The 23,312-nt window shown below is 45.0% G+C and overlaps 1 protein-coding gene across 2 annotated transcripts in view; it reads right to left on the reverse strand.

Moving 5' to 3' along the window:
- Positions 1-2,677: 2,677 nt before the first annotated feature.
- DOK5 (docking protein 5) overlaps positions 2,678-23,312 on the reverse strand; it is a 127,480-nt gene continuing 106,845 nt past the window's right edge. The window contains exons 7-9 of one of the 2 annotated variants that reach the window (XR_010385006.1): positions 10,805-10,925; positions 3,336-3,467; positions 2,678-3,125 (exon numbers count right to left, since the gene is read on the reverse strand). Coding sequence is in view for 1 of the 2 variants with exons in the window: in XM_031433580.2 (XP_031289440.1) it covers positions 3,403-3,467; positions 10,805-10,925 (186 nt within the window). In the remaining variant the exon portion in view is untranslated. Of the gene's footprint in view, positions 3,468-10,804; positions 10,926-23,312 lie in introns of both variants that reach the window. The other variant, XM_031433580.2, reaches the window with a different exon arrangement.

A 23,312-nucleotide genomic window follows, 5' to 3' on the forward strand; every position in this document is an offset into this window, starting at 1 on the left:
AGTTCTGCAGTTTACTCTCCAGGTTTCAGATTATTTGCGATGTTGGCAGAAGCGCTTGAGAATTCATTTTGGATTGTGTGCAAATCTCAGACGTGTATGTTCACCGCTGAAGTTAGGGATCAGAAAAAGAAAATTCAAAATCATTTCAAATCACTATTTCCCTTATGTAAGTCCAGAGGTTAACATGTTTAAATTTCTCATGGTTTCTACCAAAAAACTGAAACCGTTAAAAGATAATATTTGTGGTTCTTAGGATCTAGAGTAGCGCTGGCGACTACAGCATGAGCGAGTCTAGCCTGCTGCTTGTTTTTGTAAATCAAGTTTTACTGGCACAGAGCTATGCCTCTCCTCTAAGTAGTATTGTCTGTGGCTGTTTTTGCAACATGGTAGCAACAGAGACACCATATGACTCCCAAAGCCTGAAATGTTTATATTCTGGCCCTGAGAGGAAAGAGTCTGCTGTTCCCTAAGGCAGCTCAGGAATCAGATGCCTGGGTTCAGACGTGAGTTTCCCACATCAGTAGCTGTTAACATAATTAAACAAGGAGGGATCAGATGAGGGTGGCCCTAATGTCTTGGTAGCCATCGAGAGCAAAGTGGAATGCAAGCCAGAGTCAACGCAACGGAATCCAAGAAAATGAAACTTAAGAACAACCCACCACACACAGCCAACTAGCCTTTCCCAAATAAGGCAACCACTGAAGCTGTCAACCAAATCACTTCCTGGCTTTGCTTCCACGTGGTTGCTATAAAGACCCCTCCCCGAGCTCCTGTCCGTGAGGCGCTTCTAACCACCTTTGGTTTGACGCTATCTGATCAGAAGCAATGGATATTCAAATAAACTCTTTTAATCTGCCTCAGTTTATCTTTTAACAGAGGTAAGAGATCTTGGGCATGTTTTTAGACTATTTAAACCCTTTAAGGCTTAGGTTCCCCCCTATTAAATGGGAATAACAATTATATTTACCTCATGGAGCTGTTGGGGGGATTAAATAAGATAATATAGGGAAAGCACTTAGAACAGTGCTGGACAATGCATACAAGCTGTTCAGATAATCTCATAGAACTCTTTTTTTGGGTAAATATGCTTTTTTTTTTAAGCCCCTAAAAGAGGCTGTGACTTGTAGTTAACTACATTCAGCAACATTTCTTCACATACTCATTAGCTATAGACTTGCTTCAGCAACTTTAACTTCATTAAAATTATCATTATTTCTTTAATTCCATTTCCTTTATCTACTTCTTCAACTTAATCCCCCGTGTTGGCTGCCAAGGCCCTGGGACTCAGGGAGACCCTCTTATGAGACGGTTTTAGAAGAGGAAAAAAAAAATAAATAAGAGCCAGATAGAGTCAGGAAAGTGAACAGTGAGCGAATTATCAAATATGTGTGGTGAACCAAAGTTTTAGAAGATGAATAGGACCACATCTGGGAGAAGCAAGATGAGCTCAGTGTGAAAAGCAGCCGCAGAGAGCACAGAACGCAAGTGCATCCCAGACATTAGCACTAAACCACTTCTATGTCCCTAATCCACGAATTAATTCTTAGCTGAATTTAAAGTCCCTCCCCTAATATTTCTCTACCCCTGAGAAAAACACATCCTAACCAGCACTGTCCTTGAAAATCCCAACTCACTCAATCCAAGTGGAATTTTAGCTTGAATTTTAGCAGGGCCTTTGGGGTTTCATGGGTCAATCTCCATTTTGGGAAATTATGTACTTTTTGGAAGGGGCACAAATGAAAACACACCGTTTTATGGCCCTCTCTTGGGGCTTTGCAAAATTTATTTTTTTTCCCTAGAAAAATATAGGAATAGTATTTTCTGGTGAAGGTCCTAAGCCCAGTGCCTGGCACTGAAACAGTACACAATCCATGTTAATTTGCCTCCCCTGGTAGAAAGAACTCTACGCCAAGGACAGGAGTTGATTCGTCTACCCATTCATTCCACATGTATTTCTCAAGCATGACCTGTGTGTCAGGCACAGAGCTAGGACCGAGGTAACAGGCTTGTCAAATTTAGCAAAGAAAAATATAGACCATCCAGTCAAATTTGAATCTAGGATATACAATGGATATTTTTAAGTATAATTATGTCCCACGCAATGCACTTATACTAAAAAAAATCGTTCATTGTGTATCTGAAATTTCAGTTTAATTGGATATCCTATATTTTATCTGGCCACACTGCTGGAAATAAGAGTCATGACCAGGACAGACACCATCCCTGCTCTCTCTTGCAGTTTTATGGCAACTCTGGCCTCGTAAGCTCACAAGATTTCACTTCCCATCTGGCAGTTTCCTGGTGGGAAAGCCTGGAAAACAGAGTGACCATCTCGTTAGAAGCACATGGCCTCTGATGGCCCATTTAGCAGACGTTGCTCTATCCTGGAGCTGCGTCTTTATTTCCTGGTCACACTCGTCTGCATTTAAGGTCTTTGGTGACACAGACTGTGTCTTTTCCCTCTAAATCCCCGGACTCCGTCCAGCACAGTACCTGGAACCAGCAGACTCTCAGCACAGACCTGGTCAATGAACGAGTGAGCAAACGCATACATGGCTGGAGGTCCATCAAACGCAATGCCAAACCATGCTCACAGCTCACAAGGAAAATGCTCACACGCCTTCAGAAACACTGGTGATATAGAGACAACCAGATAGCCAGAATCCCAAGATCACGTGGGTGAAGAATGATCTCTTTTATTTTAAAATATTTTAGGAAGGTACACCAAACAAAATAAAGGCTTTTAAAAAAAGGGAAGGGGTTGGGGCGGGGGATGGCATGAGAGAGACATTGTAACCCTGTAAAGAATACTAACGGGTGAGCAGAAAAGTGGTTTCTTAACATAATAGGTAAGAGTGAGTCAAAGCACTGATTTAACTAATGGGTACTTATAATCAGGTCTGATTGCCAAGAGTTAAGCAGAACCATAGTATTAATAACTGAGGAATACTGTATAAACAAATAACAATTAAGAGCCATTTTATCATCAGTACTGATTCATACAATGGAAACACTCAGAAGGAAAAATCACAAGAATCCGCAAGAGGACAGATTCAGAGGAGGTGCAGGGGACACGGTGTCTACGATAGAAAATCCTTTTGTGTCATCGACTCCTTACTGTCCAGCTGTAAAAGAGGGAACAAAAAGTGCACATCGATAGAGCAGGTTTCAATTACGCTAAGATTTTTTTTTTTTTTTTAAAGAAAGTGGGAGAAAAAAAGAAAGGAACCAAGAAAAAGACAAAGACAGTATTGCAGAGTTTCCCCAGGAGCGTGCAGTTGGCAGGGACTTGCAGCTTCCTGGCGTCATCGCCTCCCTCGGGGTCACCCTCTGACCTTCCGGGTGGGTCTGTGGCTGACCCGTCACAAGCCGGTCACATGGCGATTCTTGGCATTTCTGTCGTCAGTGCTCAGATGGGTAGGCAGGAAAAGTCTCTGTCCGATGAAGCTTCAGAGGGCTGGTGACATCTTTTCCAAAAAGAATTGTAAAACGGCAGTTATATTTCCAGGAAGCCCACAACTGGGTTAGCTAGTTTCTCTAGAACACAAATAAGTAACGCAGGACACAGGATATTTTTCCTCAGAGGCCACTCACGGGGATATGCAAATAAGAGCCATGAGAAAGGATGTGATTATCATATCATTTGCATGTGGCCTTCGCACCGAGCTATGGTCAGACCCGCAGCAGTTAAGGAAAACCTCCTCCTTAATATTTCATCTTTATCAACCCAGAATATTTAGGGGACATGAGAAAGAATCAAAGCACTGTGCAAACTGTCGGCAAGGACACTCTTTGGCAACCTGATCAGAAATAAGACTATTTTCTTTATCCCCAGGAAACCTTGCTGTCAAGGAAGACGTCTTAAATTCCATTTAGTCTTTATTATCTCAGGTTTAGGTCCCAAACCGAGAAGTGAAGAAATCAGAAAGGCAATACACGAGGCCACTGTCAGCCCCCTCTGTGAGCTAAGGTAGGAGCTGGCAGCCTTTCTCCATAAAGCGCCAGACACTAAATATTTTAGATCTTGCACGCGGTGTGGTCTCATGGCAACCACTTAACTCTGCTGCCCGGAGCACAGGCCAACCGGTGACCGCGTAAGGAGTGGGCGTGGCTGTGGCAATAAAACGATGTGAACAGAAACAGACACAGGATGGACGGGCCAGGAGGCCAGGCTGCCAATCCTGCCGACAAACCATTTGATTCTACAAAAACAAGAGGTGTCACCGCCCTCTGCCGGCTGGGAGGCACCACCGCGGAGGAATTCACGCGGCCCAGGTGAGCAGAGCAAAACCTACCCGAGGGCGCACAGCATCCCCGGGACCCAACGCGCGACGCCCCGGCCCACACACGGGGAGAGGGGGCCGCAGCGCAGGGGGGCACGGCCGCCCCACGGAACGCGTTCGAAACACTGAAGCGAGCAAAAGGGGTCATAGTGGCCTCTGGCCCCGAAGCCTCCGCCTTTCTGCTCTTATCACATCATCACCAACAGCCCTGGTCTCCGTCACACCGTAGTCCAGTCTCTTTCCAACATAAGAAGTCATGGATTCGCTTATTTGCAAGCCTGAACCATAAGAAAATTATAAATCTAAACAACAGCACTGATTATGATTAGAGAAATCTGAATATTAAAATATCCCAAGTCACTAGAAAGCATTCCTTCCAGCCTCCCAGCTGTGTGGGCCATGGATTCTGCCCTCCTTCCAGCACACAAGCGCGTGCACTGTAACACAGAGACATTGTACTAACGGGTTTGGGCGCCACAAGTGAAAATCCAGGGAAATCTTTCCGACGGTTTGATAATCTCCCCAGAGGAAGCAGACTGCATACAAACAGTGTCAATGCAAACATCCCAATCTCAGTCAAGGGTGAAGCCTCTACTGAACCTTCGGCGGTGGCTCCTAACACTAAGAGTTTTCGGGAAAAGCGACTGACAGCAGCCACTGGGGTCAAGTCGAAATGAAAGGACCTGCAGCCTCAGTCATGCTGGTTCACTGAATCCTCCCAGCTTGGCTTGAATGCCGTTTTTAAGCTTAAAGCCAGGAGATGGAGTGAAAGATTTTCTTCCAGCTTTGCAGTTCACACAGGGGTCACAAGCTGGCACTGGCCTGTGGACCCCATCCGGGCCCAGGCCTGGGCTCTGGCCTGCACAGGGCATGAAACATTTGGAATAGCTTAATATCTGAGTAACTGCAGACTTTCCGTGAAGGGCAGATTCTCCAGGCCTGTGCTCTCCCTGGGCTGCTCACCAGGGACCCCACCTCCCCCACATCTGTCCTGTTTCACTCTTGGCATGTCCTTCTGGTCCCTATAGACAAGCAAACTTGAGATCCTGGTTTATATGCCCTCTTTTCACATTTGCTCAGATCTTTATTACTTCTCTCTTAAAGGCAGTACATACAACGTACGTGACTGTGTTAGAATTACTACTGGAAAACCAATGTTAACTTCTCCAGAGTAGCCATGAGCTCCAGGAAGCTATCAACCTTAAAATAAAAACGTAAACGGCAGGGCCTGGAACCAAACTTCCAGAGGAGCTATCTCCATCACGCGGTATTTGCCTTGGAAACACCCACGGTGGGAGAATTCCCTCCCAAAGGCAAGAACGTATGATAAAAGAAAGAAATTGCCCTGGATTAGGAGTCCGAACGCTGGAGTTCTAATGCCAGTCCCTCCACTCACTGGCTATGTGATCTTGAGCAAGGACTTGGCCTCCAAGGGTGTCAGTCTCTGCCTTCACTGAACTGGAGAGGATGCTCCCACTCTTGCCAACTCAAACTGTTGCCGGGTGAGCCACACAGGGCACCGCGGTCTACAGCAGAGTGTGACGCAAACATCGAATGCTCCTCTTTGATTTCCTAAAATTATCTGAAGTCACATTTGATCAATGGTATAAGTGCCTATTTTTTGTTCTCACTTTTTTTGTTTTGAAACAAGGGGCGCTGTCTTCTGAGGCAATTCCAAAGGAAGGCTCCTAAAAATATCGAGCAACAGAGCACATCAGAGTAAGGGGCAAAGATTCCTAAGATGTTAACTTTAAGACGGAGGTGAGGGGGTTTGAGACAAACACTGCCGTGAAACCAGACACACCAGGCTGTCTCCCAGCGCCCCTTATGCACCAGCCACACTGCCTCGCCTCTGCTCTTTGAACACCCTTTCTGCCACAGGGCTTTTGCATGTATGGATCTCTCTGTGGCGAATGTTTCTCCCTGGCTCTCAGTATGGCTGCCTCTTCTCAGACTCAGGTCTTGGGGTAAATGCTGCAGCCTCTGGTGACCATCTCATCTACAGAAGTCCCTTTGTCATCCACCTCCCAAAACCAACAACTCTACCACTGTTCTCTAGTACGGACACTCTCTTTTCAAAGTGACATGGACTGAACTTGAAATTAAATGTATGTGTGTAATGACTGACTGTGACTCCCCTTTAGACTGTAAGTTGTAGGAGGGCAGAAACAGGCCTGTCTAGTAGCCCCAGTGTATCTCCATCACCCAACACAGTGCCTGGCATAAAGCAGATGCTCAGTTAACATTTACCAAATAAATGAATGCATCAGTGAATGGACGGAGAGATGAAGGCCTCAACTCCTTACTAGACAGGTGATCTTGGACACATTACTAACCCTTCCAATTCTGTGTCTTAGCTGCATATGGGAATAAACTACTCTCAGGTGGTGGTTTTGCAGACTAAATGAGATCACATATGTTAAGGTCCTGGTGCAAAGCCTGGAACACAGTAAGTCCTCAAGAAACAGTAGCTTTTATAAAAATACTCACTGAGTATATCTTGTCTCCCTTGTAAAGAACAAATCCGGTAGTTGACTAGTGGTTTTTTAATGTTTGTTTATATTAAAAAGAGGAGAAAAGGTTGCACGTTCACCTAATTTGTGGTGCTCCGGTTTAAATATGATCAAATTCTCTACTGCAGGACATCTCAGAGCCTTGAAATACTGATTTGCTTTCTGAATCTCCTAAACGAGAACTTACTAGCATTCTGCCCCAAACTTACTGGACCATCGTACTTTTTTGGAGGAGGGTGATATCAACCAGGGTTAGGACAACACAGAACACAACTGCGAAGAGATGACTCTGTGGTTATTTTATGCAATGAATTCTTAAAAGACTCCTGTGAATACATTGCTCAACATACTGCTGAATGCTTCCGTTTCATAAATGTCTTCCCAGTTTTCATAATAAACCTCCTTCACATGTTGATTTGTATATTCCTACGCATAGAAGAAAATTTAGTTGTGAAAACTGGAAAATACGGTGGGAGAAGCAGCGGAGGTGGACTAAACATGAGGCGTATGTCAAAACCAGCACCTTCCTCTCCCCACAAATACAGCAACCATAAAATGGTAATTCCAAAATCAACCAGCAGGTGGCTCTCTAGGACTAAATTTGGAGAGGAAATTTTTCTCAAACCAGTTGGATGACTTCCTTCAAGGGTCTGTATGATTTCCAAGATTAACCTCCAGACCTGTCAGGAAAAGTCAGCCCGAAATACATCAGGGTAGGTGAATTGGCCAGAGGAATTACAGCTCATGGATAGCAGCAAAACAGGAAGAAATTTTGTGCCATGTAATCTCACCCGGCGACACACACAGGGCCGTGATGCTATTAATTTTTCTCAACCTCATTTTTTTCCTGGAGGTGGGCAGAAGGGAAGAAGGAAGGCAGGTGACACAGGTGGAATGATAGATGAACATACCCCATTTATTTGTCGTGTAAATGACCATCCCCAATAGGCAAGATAATTTTAACTAGTCTGTGAATATTTTTTTTAATCTGTCAAATTTTGTGGTAAGTTGAGTCCCCAAACTACATACACAGCACATATTAGCACTGCATCTCAATGAATATTGGTGACCAAAAAGCAGTTCACGAGATAAAATAAATATGGAGAAATCTATACAGAACATGCTAGTGAGGAACTCTCTCAGCAGACATTGGTACCAATTAAGTATCAAAACAAAATACGTTTACATTAATTCCCACACAGGCAACAAAAGTAGGTGGAAATAAATGATTTGATGAAATAATTGGTCAAAAACATAAAGCAAAGAAGAAAATGAAGCAATAATAATGCCATTCTCATGCACAGAAATATTCCAAGATCATTTCATTGAGTATCAGTATGCAGTCAAAACAGGACAAATGTAAGAATTCTATTGATAATTTGTGTTCAACACAGGTCATACGATATATCAAAGAACAAACAATTATAGTTTTAATTATCATCTTCAAAACCCTATAAAATTACCAATCACAAAGTTTGATAATCCATCATCTCTGCAGGAATTCTGTGGCATTTTTTCTCATTATCACTGGTATTTATTGCATTAGAAACTGAGCCATCACCATCTTCAAATTACTGCTTTGTACCTACTGCTGCTGCTGTGTTCATTTGGAAAATCTCTACCAATAAATTCGAATTTAATTTTACAGTAATGCGGGCAGACCTCATCTTATTGTGCTTCACAGATATGGCAACTTTTTTTTTAATTGAAGGTTTGTGGCAACCTTGCATCGAGGAAGTCTTGGCACCATTTTCCCAACAGCATTTGCTCACTTCGTGTCTCTTGTGTCACATTTTGGTAATTCTCGCAATATTTCTAACTTGTTCCTTATTATCATATTTGTTATGGTGACCTGTGGTCAGTGATCTTTGATGTTACTACTATGACTTTTTGAAGGCTCTGAAGTTGGTTAGCATTTTTTAGCAATAAAGTATTTTTAATTAAAGTACGTACATCTTTTTAGACATAATGCTAGTGTACACTTCACAGACTACGGCATAGTGTGAGCGTAACTTTTACCTGCACTAGGAAACCAAGAAATTCCCATGACTCGCTTTATCACAATATGGCCTTATTGCGGGGGTCCAGAACTGAAACTGGGATATCTCCAAAGTCTGCCTGAATTTCATTACTTTTGAGTATTGGATTATAAAAAATAGTAAATAATAAACCTAAATATAAAGGCTGGCCAAATAAACCCAGATCTAATTCTGATCTGAGCTGTTTGGTTGGTGGCTTGCTAGTTTTGACAAAAACAACAGAAACTTCTCCAAGAGTATGGTATTTTTCTTGGCGGTGAAGTTCTGTATCGCTCTGCTCCACTTTTGGAGGTAACGTTATCACTTCTGTTATCTTGGAATTAGTGGATCGCTCGTCTCAGATGCTCATCTCAGACCTGTCAGCTACAGATGGTTTTTCAACCATAAAATGGGCTTCTTGCATGCAGGTAGACTTGCAATTTTTGTCGTTGTGGTTGAAAAAACTTTGTATGCTGGCAGATAGAATCGTTTTCTTTGTAGCAAGCAGACGTAGACATTGTCAGAGGCAGTTTTATATACCCAAGGGGCCTACCAACAGTATGTAACAGTATCTAAAACATACTCTTTAAATTTAAGATTAAAAAAATATTATTATACCGTCAAGGAAGGCCCTGATAAATTCCTTAGTCTTAAATCATTTCTGATGTGTGCCTATTCGTTTTGGTTAAGGACAGTTAGATCAGTTAAGATAAAGATTCTAAAATGACTGTGTTCCTCATATGACATTTCTCTATGTCCAGATTGTCTTGAGGATTTTTAAGCTCCAGGATATTAGCTGATAAATTCTGAAACTGCAACATATTTTAAATTTCCAGGACGTCCTGTCCTCACTCTCAGTGGCATCTTTGCAAACACGGGATTCTAGAGAAATCCAGTGGCTCATCAACTCTGATACAAGTTGACGATTCTCAAATTACTCTCAGACTGTCTCTCAGGAATTAAGGCAATTTACCAACTTCCCCTCTACAAAGCGTACATCACTTTGGTTCCCAATTTTCTTTTGCATTCCAGACACAGAATCTGAAAAGACATCTTTTTTTGTAAAGATCATTTTGGTATGTGTAGAAAGTCAACTTACAAAGCAGTTTCATAGCTTTGTGTGAGGATATATTTCTATGCAAGCTTCTTTTAAACCTTCAATAATTATCATTTATATTTGTATAGTTGATCATATTATGTACTAGAAAACATACAGCCAGTTGTTAGAACAGAATAGAAGTAGTAAGGAGGGAGGGTCTAGCTCATTGGTAGAGCGTGTGTTTAGCATGCACGAGGTCCTGGGTTCAACCCCCAGTACCTCCCTTAAAAATAAATAAGTGAATAAATAACCCTAATTACTTCCCCCTGATACCTACCCCCCCAAAAGATAAAGTGGAAAGGAAATAAAGAAATCATTTTAAAAAAGAACAGAGGTAGTAAAATTAATTTTAGTTAAAAACATAAATGTATCTAAGTAGAAGAGACTGAAGAAAATTGAATAGTGTGAGTGAGATGTACATGACAAAAACTGTGATGACAAAATCAAATGTGGCAAACATTAATGAATTTGTTCTGATATGGAACCAGTGGCATTTATGACGACTGACCTAACCCAACTCACTCTGTGCAGATACGTCCTGGAAGGTGAGCTTATTTACTGACTGTCAAGGCAGGCGCTCGCTCGGCACCCCTTCAGGCAGTCAGGACATATTTTGAGCATCTACAATACGCCAAGCTCTTGTTCAGACCTGTGCAGGCATTTATTAAAACTGCAGGTCACTTATTACATCTTAAAATCTAGACTCTCTGGTGGTGGGCCCCGAGAATCTGCATTTTAAACCACTGCCGCCAGGACACTGTGACGGAGTCGGTGACCGGGGAGTGAGACCTTGATGGGGGGCGTGGTGCGGCCGCGCCACCGAGGAGCTGAGCCCCGCCCCACCGGGAGGCCAGGCCCCGCCCCCTGCCCCGCGCACGCGCTCGAGCTTACCTTGCAGGCGGTACAGCTGCCCGGTGCTGTGCTGCCGCGTGATGTGCTGCCAGTAGGCGCTGCGAGGCAGGGGCACCATCGTGCTCAGCGAGGCGGCCCGCTCACTCATCTTCATCTGCAGCTGCGTCAGAGAGAGGAGAACGCTGTGTCAGCAACCCCGGGGCTGCGGGAGCCCTGCCCCAGGGAACTCCAGGCAAATCAGTTAGTATGTCGCCCTGGTGGTGGACACCTGCTAGCATCCAGCCATCCTTCCCCCCGGGCTGCCAACCGCGCACTGTTTTCCTCTGGGGAGCTTCCCTCCAGCTCGGCTCAATCCGCCACTGATTCTAGGGGTGGCCTGGGGACCCGAGCCAGGCCTCGACAAGACACAGTCCCCAGGGACATATATTAGAGCTTTTGAGGAGGAGAGAATCAGTGGAGGTATTAAGGGGGTGTTTCCTGTTTTATTCACAGTTGGATCCCAGGGTCTAAAACATTTCCTGGCACATGGTAGGCAAACAATAAATACCCGCTGAGTTGAACGCATGACCTTGTGGGGTTCCTGAGAGGACAGGAGATGGGGCGCGAGCCTGTCTTGGAACAATGAAGGGGGAACGTGCTAGTCAGTGGACACTACTCCGAGAAAGGCAGCCAAGGGAAGGAGGTAAGGGTCTTCACAAGCTCCTCTGAGACCCTGGATCCTCCCTGGACCCGGAGACTAGCCTGGACTTTCCAAGTGTATGAGCCGATTACTTCTTTTCAGTTGAAGCTGGCTTGAGTTGGATGTTCTATCACTAGAATAAGAAAAAGAGGCCTGTCTGTTCGTACAAGTGCCTGGTCCTCGTTCCAGGTACTGAGTGAGGTCATGGCTCTAGCATGTAGGAGTATCCAGCCCAAAAGACAGTGTGAGGCCCCAGGGCCTCAGGGAGCAGTCAGTGGTCTGTCCGGCTGCATCCGGGGAACTGACCTCACAGGGGAAGTTTCAGAGAGAAGACAGCTTAGTGGGATGGGAAAGAGGTGAACAGAAGGCAAATGAGGACAGTGCAGCCAAGAAGAGCATGTGTGTGATTTGAGGCAGCCCCCCAGCCACCCTCTCATCTGAGCCCCAGTCTAGACACAAGCATGATCCAGTTTATTGTCATAATATACCAAGTGACAATTCATAATATCTGATTTCCTCGAGTTGCCTGAATATCAAATAAACCACCCCAGTCTTACAAAAATGTGCCCCAAAATACACAGATTTGTACCAGGATGGTCATGAGGACACAGTTTGGCATCATGGAAAACTGAAGGCACCTTTAGTGTCCATCTCTCAGGACCTGGGTAATTGCAGAGACACACTGGAGCATGTGGCAATTGCAAACCACAGGAAGACAGATTTACATCAACTAAAAGGGAAACACATACTGTGTCATTAAGGAACAGTGAACGGCAGACCATTGTATCTAGAGGAATGCCATGTTACCTGCTCACAGGAGACAAGGTGGCATCAAGTATTTACCCATGTGGGTTGTAAGAGAGTTCAGTGGGATGATGCCTGCTTAGCACTTGCCTAGCACAAACCAGGAACAGGGAAAATGGAGGGTATTATTATGGTGAGTATAAACTGTAATGCCCACTGAAAGATTTTTTTTTTAGAGAATACTCCCCACTTTACACATCTCATTAACATGGTTTCAGGCGTCATACCCGTCTGTTCACTCAATAAAGCCAACATATGAGGCTTCGCACCCTGGAGACCAAAACTGATTGAAGTTGATGAGACTGACCTTAAAAAAAGAGATTATAACCATTTTCCAAAGACAGTTTTAATATATATGTCTTGCATTCACACGTGATGGATTGAATTCTCTCTTTAGCCCAACAGCACAATTACCAAAATGTGTATCCAAGTAGAATTCCACAGCACTAAGTTTCATGTGGACATTTTTTCCTGAACATCTATTAAATCAAAAGGGCAAAAAGCTGAAAACAAAGGCCAGTAGAAAAGTCCTGTGGATGTTTCTCTATTTCTGTAGAAATGAAAGTCTCAAAGTTTAAGAGCAAAAACCAAAACCAAACAAGCTAAAAAACCTCCCAAATCACCAGTGATTTCTGGGGACATTCAACCTCATTCACATGGAATACACGAAAATAAAGAGAGGAAAAGAACTGAATTTTCATGGCACTGATTATTTGATTTTCTTAATATAAAGGTATTATATTTAATGTAATAAAAATTTTAATGTAAAGAAAACATTTATAAAATAGCCATCACCTCAAATTGTGCTACAATTACCATAAATATATTTCTGCAGCCCAGTGTGATTTGGCTGCATTTTTGGAAAGTTTAACTTAGGAACAAAAATAAAATGACACCAATGTCATGTTTCATAGAGAACATTACAAAGCCTGGTTCTCTGTTTCTTCCTCAACCCTCTGAAAGAATATCTCATTTTATGAAAGGGGCATTTGAATTGTCTTTGGAGAAAAACGCTGAGAAAAGTCTTCTTATTTCACAATGCAAAAGTGTCTGACTTCTCTAAGAGTGAGAAGACTTAGGAAGCCATTTGAGGGAGAGTCTAGCTGCTTCCTAAGCCTGCGAGCTCTCCCTACTCCTCACCTGGTTCACACCTCCCCTCTCCTCTCAGGAGTCACCTGCCCTCGACACTTTCCTGACAGCGCTTCCCCTTTAACGACCTCAGGTGCTCCTACCAGACATCTCCTAGCCCAGTGCTTACTCTGATCATCTCATGGTTTAGTGACGGCAGCTAAACCAGCCCACCTCCTCCTGCAGACCGTGACTCTGAGAACGTGGGGATCCTATCTGTGTGTCCCCAGCACCTACCTGGGGACTCCAGAGCCTTAACAAATACACGATGGATGAGGGAATGAACGCATGAGCTCAGCCCTTGCCCAGGCAGTAGGGGATAAATCCTAACCAACCCAGCAAATTAGAAGCACTGTGAGCCCAGAGCTGAATTCCCGCGGAAGCTCTAGGTCCGGGTTAAATGAACGTGGTCCTCCGGGGCTGCAGGAACATGGTAATAAGACTGTGTCTTTCTACTCTGCCATTCAAGGGGTGAGCAGGAGCAGGGCCTCAGGGAAAGATCTGCGTCTGCGCGGGTGCACGGTCAGTCGGGGCAGTCGGGCAGCGGGGGAGCTCAGCTCTACACATTTATTCATTCCATCAGCAGTGTGGGCTTAAGATCCCACCAGGGAAGAATGACTAGGCTTCGTGAATGTCAAACAAATGCCACCTTGTACTTCAGCACTCAAACATTCCCCCTAAACATCAGGGGTGCCTGTAGGTCTCTTCCTAACCCAGCCCGAGTAAGCTCTGATGCTGCCAGGCGGCCTGAAATAATCCATCAATGGATGTAACTGGTGGGGTTTCAAAGGCACCCAGAGCACCGTGCTGCCGGTGGGGAAGCTGCCCGTGGAGCAGGAGCCCCGTGCTCCTGCTCAGGCTGTGCGCCAGGTGAGCCAGGTGGTTCGGATCACACCGCTCCCCGCGTTCAAGCCTCAAGTCTCCTTTCTCATGGAACTTCCCGTCTAAGGAGACAGACTGTAAAACTCAACGAATAAAAGAGAATCGGATTGCCTTAAAAAGGAATGACGTCCCGATACACACTACAAATGGAATGAGCTGAAAACATGATGCCAAGTGAAAGAAGCCGTCACTAAAGACCACGTAGTGTGTGGTTCCATTTAGATGTGATGTGTGGGATGGGCCAACGCAGAGACAGAAAGAAGGCAGGTCGGAGCTTCCCTGAGGCTGGGCGGGTGATGGTTAAAGGCGGTGGGTTCCTTCTGGGGTGATGAAAATGTTCTGGAGTTGGCAGTGATGATGGTTTCACAATTCCATTTCAGTGGTGAATAACACCACTGAATTGTAGTTTAAAGGGTACAGTGTGGGGGAGGGTACAGCTCAGTGGTAGAGCGCATGCCTAGCACGCACAAGGTCCTGGGTTCAATCCCCAGTCCCTCCATCCGATAAATAAATAAGCCTAATTCCCTTCTCCCCCCTCAAAAAAAAATTTTTTTAAAGGGTATAGTGTATGGTACGTGAATTATATCTCAATAAAGCTGTCCTCAAAAAAATGAAGCCAGATAGTAGTATGTGCTATGGGAACTATTTTTTTTTAAAGTGTGACGTATGAGTTAGTCGGTGGCTACTTCCGGTCAATTAGTCCTAGGGAAAGTTAACATTTTAAAAAATGCTTTTTTTCAGTGGGGAGGTAATTAGGCTTACTTACTTGTTTTTGGAGGTGGTACTAGGGATTGAACCCAGGACCTCATGCATGCTAAGCATGCGCTCTACCACTTGAGCTATCCGTGAGGGAAGTAATATTTAAATCTGAGTGACAACTGGCCAAAGCGTGGTCCTCCATCGTCATCATCCCTGCCATCCTCATCAACACAGATCCTTTTAAAGACCCCTCAGAAATTAACACAGCATTGTAAGTCAACTATACTTCGATAAAAAATAAAAATTAAATTTTTAAAAAACCTCCTAATAGTCACAGTGAGGAAAGTGCCAGTTAGCAACGCCCTTCTCTTATAATAATGGGAATTCAAATCAACCCTCTTGGGAGAGAAAACGTTCTCTGACCGCAATGTCTACGTGTCAGCAAGAAAAGAAAAACCACTGTCCCCTCCGGCGCCAACCGCATTTTGGGTTTCTGCATTCTCCACTGGTTTGGCTGGCACTTAACGGGGAGCTTGTTCACTCCTCTTATGAGTCTGGGACCGGGAGTGCAGCGCAGTGGCGAGTCTTAGCTGTAACACTACAGCGTATTGTCCTTCTCTGGAGTCCAACTGTTTCTACAAGAGTATTACGTTTTGCAATTTGCACAGCATGACAGGATGTAAGTGTTTGCTGCCGCAATCAATCTTGAGTAAGCTCACGTGCTGGGTGTGTGACACTGTCTGGACCCACTCAGAAACAAGCACAGATCACCACGGTGCCAAACAGATGCCTCCTTCAAGACCTGCCTCCCTCCCCATCAGACTCAAACTTCCACCCAGCTGCACCTGAAGGTAAGCCGAGTGGTGTCTCAGCCCTGAGCCACTCTGCACACGCAGATCACATCAGAGTCTTCCACTCGCTCAGCCTGGGCCCTGACGAGGACACGGTGGACAGTAGGACGGCGCGGTGAGTCAGAGCTCTGACTACGCCGAGTGTGGGCGCAGCCTGAGAGACGTCCAAAGCTCGTCCACTCCTGGAGTATCCCCAGTTTAAGGACGTATATATAAACCAACTTACTTCCTCTGGATATTTTAAGCACAACATGTGGGCAAAGTTGGATCAGAAGGGATACTTGTCTCCAAGAGAGAAAAAGTAAAAGCAGGTTCTGAAAGAAGCTGGCATTTCAATGTCTCTTTTCTCCACTCCACTCAGAGCAGCTGTCTCAGTGACACCGCCCCTCAAATTCACTGACATTCTCCACTTGGCTTCCTGAACTATGCCTTCATGTTCTGCCCGCCCACCCTCCTGGGAACGTAATATTGGAAAATATACTCTACCCAAGCTTTCTGGAGCCTGGGTCAGCAGTTCTCCACGCCCTCCAACTTTAGTAAGCAAGCATCACCTCCAGGGTTCATTAAAATGCAGATTACTGGCCCCCATCCCCACTCCCATGGGGTTTTGCATTTCTCCCAAGTTCCCAGGTGGTTCCTATCATACTGGTCCAGGGACCACACTTTGAGAACCACTGTCCTAGGTTATTTATCACCTTTAGATCTATCACTCTGGGAGAAAAGTTTTCCACTGTGGTAAGAGCCCAAAGTCCGGAGTCAGGAACTTGAGGTTAAAGTTTGGCATCTGCCGTGAACAACTGTATGGCCCTAGGTTAGTTATTTAATCTCCTTTAGGCCTTAAAATCTCGTTAGTAAAAAAAAAAAGAGCGAGAGTGAGAAATAGTTCCTACTTCTTAGCAGCTAATTCCAAGAACACACATGACTCACTGTGGAGTTCCATAAATGTTAGCAATATTTATAATTAGCCCTTTATCAATCAAAATTCTGTCTTTAGCAAGAGTTCTGAACAAGGTCCTAATAGGAACATTGACATTTTCTTTTTAAAACTAAATATTTGATATTGGACTGTGTTTCTGGCTTGAACGTAGAAGCTTTAAAACAGTGTTCAGGCAACAACAACAAGCCACACATCAAATCAGATAAATAAACATGCATGGAGAATGTATTTCATCACCGGATCCCAGCCGGCACACAGTGAACTCAATGAACAACATGGATGAAGCTCTCACTACAGACATTCAACAAGTGTAAGAACAGGAGAAAATCCAAGAAGCTCTGGGTCTCCCCCTGCCCTCCCCAGGGCATTTATTTTCTCCGGCGCAGCTTTATCTCTGGATCTGGCAGTATTTTGCCAGGACCTAAAAGGAGGGTGGGGAGTCCACATTTTTGTGATATTTATTACCCATTTTTTAAGAGTTGTAATAAATTACATTCTTTCTCCCTTGGTATATTGACATATTTTTTATTATGTTCAGGTAATACATAAAAGAATACAGGTAGAGTTGAAAAAAGCCCTATATCCATCACTTAGAAAATCCAAAAGCAAAGGAACACAGAGAACTTATAACATGTTAATATTTTCTTTTGGTCGTTTTAAAAAAATGTGCGTCAGTGAAAAATAATGTGACAATGAATATATGTATGTTCACGTATAACTGAAAAATTGTGCTCTATACTGGAATTTGACACAACATTGTAAAAATGACTATAACTCAATAAAAAAACATTTTAAAAAATGTGCTTACATGATGTATATCTAACACAAACTGCAGGATAGTGTATATACTGTTACACTGCCCTCTGAATATATCCTCAAGTTCCTAAATTCTGCCAGCTTCGACACTGTCATTTGAATATCTGCGTTGTTGCCCGTCCTTTGGCTGCACCACACACTATTTGTTCATTTCCCTAACCATTTTTAATTTACCAGATAAGATAACAGAATTAAATTGTGACCCAATCTCCTTTATGACATTTTTTCTGCTAACCACAACTTTTACTGAGACCCACTTTATCAACAACTCTTCCAATAACCAGTTTTTTAATGAATTTTAAAATTTAATTTTAACTTCCATGTTCAAATTGGATTTCCGACTGACTCAAAAATTACTTTTGAATGCTTAACATCAGAAAAGTAGATGAGTTGTTCTTTTCATTTTTATTCTTAAACAAAGCAGTCTTACCTCCACATTGTTGTGTATCTATGCAACAGACTAACTTGTTAGCCGTTACAAAGGAAGAGGCAGATCTTTATGAAGTAACATGAAACAATTCTGAAACCAAAGGGCTGCAAGTACTTACTTGCGCATGTTCCTGGGGAGAGCTCATCACTGGGATGGGTTTAAAGACCGTCTCTCCACTCTGATGACTCTCAGATGCGCATCTGTAACCCCAGTCCTGCCCCTAAACCTCAGACTTGTGGACTTAAAAGGCTGCTTCCCACCTCCACCTAGAGTCACTCATGCACAGACTCGAACTAGCCTTTCTCACGCTCCACTCCCTGCAACCTCGTCCCCTTACAGGCAAATGGTTCTTCCATTCGACCCACTGCTCTGCTGAAAGGAGAAGGAAATAGAGAAACCTTTGAGACTATCTTGCTTACTCTCTATCCTACAAGAGTTCATCCAGCAGCAAATCCTGTTGTTCAAATCCTCAAAATGTATCAAGTATCCACCACATCAGCCTGGCCCACGTCACTAGCACTCCCCTGGCTGCCTAGACGACTGAGATAGCCCCTAACTCTGCTTCTCACCTGTGCTCTGGCCTCCCCCACCCTGGTCTTCCCCAAATGGCTGCCAGAGGGCTCCTTTCAGTAGCAAAGTCAGCATCTCTCACCTTTTCTCAGAACCTTCCAATGACTTCCCAACTCACCCCGTGAAAAATCCAAAGTCTTTTAACACGACTACCAGGCCATACGGGACTCGGCTCCTACTGACTTTTAAACACCTCCTACCCTCTTCTCATTTTATCTTCTTCCAAATCATGGCCTTGTAGGTAAACATGCAAAAATAGAGCTGCCTCAGGGCCTTTGCACTTACGGTCCCCTCCACCTGGAAAGGTCAGTCCTTAGAAATTTCCAAGGCTCACTCCTCCCTCTCCTCAGCTCTCTGCCAGAGCATCACATTATCAGAGCAACAGAACTCCTTCATTTTCTCCTCCTTTCCACCGCAGTCTTCGCCTTAGCATTCGCCACCTCCTGACGTAGCTTCATGTTTATTTGCTATTGCTGATTGTCTGGCTCATCCCACATAAAAATGCAGTAAACTCCTTGAAGGCAAGGACTGTGTCTTGTCCTCTGCTGTACTCTTGCTTCCCAGAACAGGGTCAACACAAAATAGGTACTCATGAAATGAATGAACCTACTAATAAACTGTTCGTTTTTTATCTACGAAGTGATATGACATTCTGGAAGGATGCAAAAGAATCTGGTAAAGTGTTTACTTCTGAGAAAGTAAACTGGGGACCTGAGATACTTAAGCACAGGAAAGAGACTTACTTTATGCTGTACATCCTTTTGCACAATTTGCATTTTACATCATGTGCAAATCAAATCTTTTAATTCAAAAGCCTTCTTTTGAAATCTCAAAATAAATCACAGCTTCTTCCCTCAATAGCATAACAATCCATATGCTAGTTTAAAGAACTTTCTAATGATGAGTAAGGCACTGAGATATATGTGCAAGTATCCCCCACTCCTCCAAGAACAGGCTTGCAGAGGGGAAATATCTTCCTGTTTACACACTGTAGGTTTAGAGGTGCCCCCCTCCCCACCCCTAACAGCCTTAATCTTCTCCAGATGACACTTGACTAGAAAATGAAAACAAGGGGGAATTAAAAGGAGACTAGATAAGAATTCTCAAAGAAGCTTAAACATAATTTCAAATTTATAACTGGAGAGAAGTACTCCAAATATCTCATGAATAGTAAACATGTTTTGAACTGAATCTTAAAATGTTAGGTTTATTCTGACAAAATCCAGACCAAATGTCTCTCTTAAAAGAGGACAGCAGTCTTACAGAATACTTTTTTAAAAAGAGATAAAACTCAAGCATGCGTTTGTTGTAGCATGCAATCTGTTTACCAGGTTTGACAAATCTGTGTTTCTGAGGTTAGCAAACACCCTTGCAACATTCTAGCACACAGATCTTGTACGGTTTGGTGCTGGGAGTCACTGATTGAGATGACTCCATTTGCTGCCTTCTTTGGGGTTCTTTCTGCTTGAGGAAGCAGGTTCATTGAATCAATACAAACTGCTTAAAATGCTAATTGCTCCGCTAAGTGGCAGTAACAAAATCCTCTGGGACCAGGATGCAAATGCTGTTGAACAAGTTTTGGAATCACTGAGGGGCAAGCACGTGGGTGAGAAGATGTGTCCAGAGGTCTGCCCAGCCTCCATCCTGCCCACCTTCCCTCCACCTGCTGGACGGCACGCCCCACTGTCAGAGGAGGAAGGACATCTTAAAGGATCTAGCTTTCTCCAGTGACAGAGCTTAACAATGCGTTCCTGCTTTCATAAACCCACGAAACCCCGTGAACAGGTCCTGCTGAGACGCCTGTGAAGACTGGGAGAGGGCCAATATAATCGGACCATCAGGGAATTACGCCGGCATTGACACCCCGTTCTCAGCACAACGCTGCTCCCTGGATGATCAGGACAGGTCTTCCTGCGGATTCCTGTGTGTGTACGGGCATCAGAGCACGCGCTCCCACGCTGTGCCCTCTCTGGCTCCCGTCTCGCTCCTTCCTGAGACCAAGGAGCCAGATTCTCAGTCACTTCGGAGCCATAGGCCTCAAAGTGTGCTCCCCATTCAAACTCTAATGCCTCCCCCAGAGCTGCTGACAATGGAGGTGGAGCCCATCCACCTGCGGCTCAGTGCGCCTTCCAGGTGAGGTGGAGGACCACTGTCCCCGAGTCCCCCTTTCCTTTCCCCTCACCCCATGGCCCTGCCCAGACCACAAACGTGCTTACACCCAGACCCTACATGCACCCTCTCTTCTACCTCCACAAAGTCTCCCCAGTTCACTCCTTCCTTTCAGTTCCCACTGACTCCACATCCTGGGCCTCCGGGTCTTGTCCCCGCTCTTCCCTTACTGATTGTGAGCCATGGAGCCTCAGTTTCCCGCCCTGTGAAATGGACCTAATAATATTGCCAATAAAATGCATTCCACTCAAAAGAATGAATAAGACCAAGGCTGGCAAACTTTTCTGTCAAGGGCCGGATATTAAATGTCTTTGCCTTTGCAGGCCATCCATCTGTATTGTGCCAACGAATCACCTTTTGTTTCGATGTATTTCTCACAGAAAGCACCGAGGATGTTATGAATACCTTAAAGGCTGAGCTCATATTCTGTTCACAGGGATAAAAGGCACCTGAGTTTCATTTCCAAAGCTTAGAGAAATGGCAGTTGGTCGAAGGAGATGCGGGGAGATGGAAACACGCCCACTGTATCTTGCGGAACAGACTCTACCCGGGATTCTCCTGCCCTGGGACCCCCAGTGCCCCCGGGGCCTGCTCTCAGGTGGAAATCAGCTGTCTGCCCAACAGGCGGGCTTCCGTGGCTTTCTCACGAAACCCGCTCCCATGGGCTGCTGGATCCTGACTCCGGCTCTGACAGATGTTTGGCACGAACCACCCAAAGAGCTGTCTTCGCTTTCTCCACCTCCTCTCCCTTGTTCTGACATTGGGAGCAAAGTAACATCAAAATGTTGCCGAGGTATCACAGGATCTTACTGAACTGTCAAGGAAACACAGCAAGCAGAGGCTTACTTCTTGAAAGTTACAAAAAAAAAAAAAAAAAAAGGAGAGAGACAGAAAAGAAAAAGTGAGTAGGAGAGAAAGATTGCTAAGGGAAAAAACGCAGCAGAGACACTCGGCGGTGAGCGAACTCTGGCTGAAACAATGCGTCCCTTGTCGCTGCAGCTCCGCTGGAGCAGCCGTTAGTGGAATCAACCGTTTGGGGCCAAATCTCCAAACGCGGCGTTTTGCTGAGCACCAGATGTACTCCAACGGTTATTTTCATGGGGGATGAAAATGATTTGCATCAGTTTATTCAGAGCCAACTGAATTCTCAGCCACATGCATAAAACAGAATCACTCCTCCCTTTGCTTCTGGTAACTTTTGATGCCTCCTTACCGACGAGAAACCCTCTCCTCACCTGGTACATCGCAATGGATAACCTCAGGGACTGTTTCCACGGCCTCTCAGAGCAGACTTGCTTGGAACCTGGGCCTGGTCTTGGCCTTGGGAGGGAACTGGGTTTGCTATTCTGGCTCCATTTTTTCTTTTCTCTATGCTCATTAAAAATTGTCTATTTGACAACAAAAAACTTTAGGAAACCCTGTGCCAGGCCCTGAGATTACTGCAGACACACAGGGGGAGCCTAGTCCCCTGCCCCCCAGGGGGCTCACTGTTTAGAGTGGAGCAGCCACTTACTCTAAGATCAGCTTTTAAGGTTAACGCCGAGGCAAAACCCCCACGTGGTCAGACTGAACCTTTAAACTCAACAGCTTACACTCACTAGAAGCAGGTGCTCTGGTGACAAGACGCCAGGTGCGTGCCAGAACTGCGACCAGGGAGGCACGGGGTGTCTCCTGCTCACTTCGGGCAAGTTCACTGACTCAAGTGATGGGCTGGTGGGCAGGATGGCCTGGACCACGCAGAAGTGCTGGACTTTGTTTTGCTGTACTTCGCACTGCAAAGTGGGTATAAGGAACTCTGCAAATTGACGAGGTCCTGCTGAGTGCTTGACTCTGCAGGAGCCTTACCCCCAGGTCTGATGCTGGCACACTTGCACAGATGCCTCCGTGTCTATGGAAACAACAAACAGCAGTGCTCAGCCCCGTCATCCGAACTCCTGGTGACGACCATTTGCGTTGCCCTGGCTTCGGGGTGGCCGGTCAGCACAAGCACAGAGGGACTCTTCCTCATGGCTCACATGTGCGGCGTCTTACTGTGTGTCCCTCCCACGTGCCTCACAGGGACTAGCTCTCATGAACCACAGAACACTGCGAGACATAAACACTGTTATTATCACCCACATACGACACAAGAAGGAAAAAGGGCCAGAGGACGTCAAGCTGCACAGCTCAGAAGTGACATTCAGTCCTGGACACTCCGCTGACCCATCAAATTCTTGCCCAGACTTTTAGCAGAACCTGCCCTATCTTTACAGCAGGGCTTCTCAACCTGCCACGATTGACATCTGGGGCCAGGTCATTTGTGGTTGTGGATTATACTGTCCTGTGCATTACAGAATGTTCAACAGCACCCCTGATCTCTCCGCACTAGCCGGCAGCACCCCACCTCCACCCCCGACTCAGCACTGACCACCGCAAATGACTCCCGCGATTGCCAGATGTCTCCTGGGACACAGTACGCTGCCCGCTGAAAACCAGGGGTTAGGGGGGAGTATACAGTCCAGTTTTCCTGGTTGCATCCTGTTGACATCTGTTATCCAGGCATAACTCTTAATCAAGGCCGGTTTCAGGGGCGTGTAACTGTG

Source organism: Camelus dromedarius, chromosome 18 (genome assembly GCF_036321535.1).
Source record: "Camelus dromedarius isolate mCamDro1 chromosome 18, mCamDro1.pat, whole genome shotgun sequence".
Lineage (NCBI taxonomy): Eukaryota > Metazoa > Chordata > Mammalia > Artiodactyla > Camelidae > Camelus > Camelus dromedarius.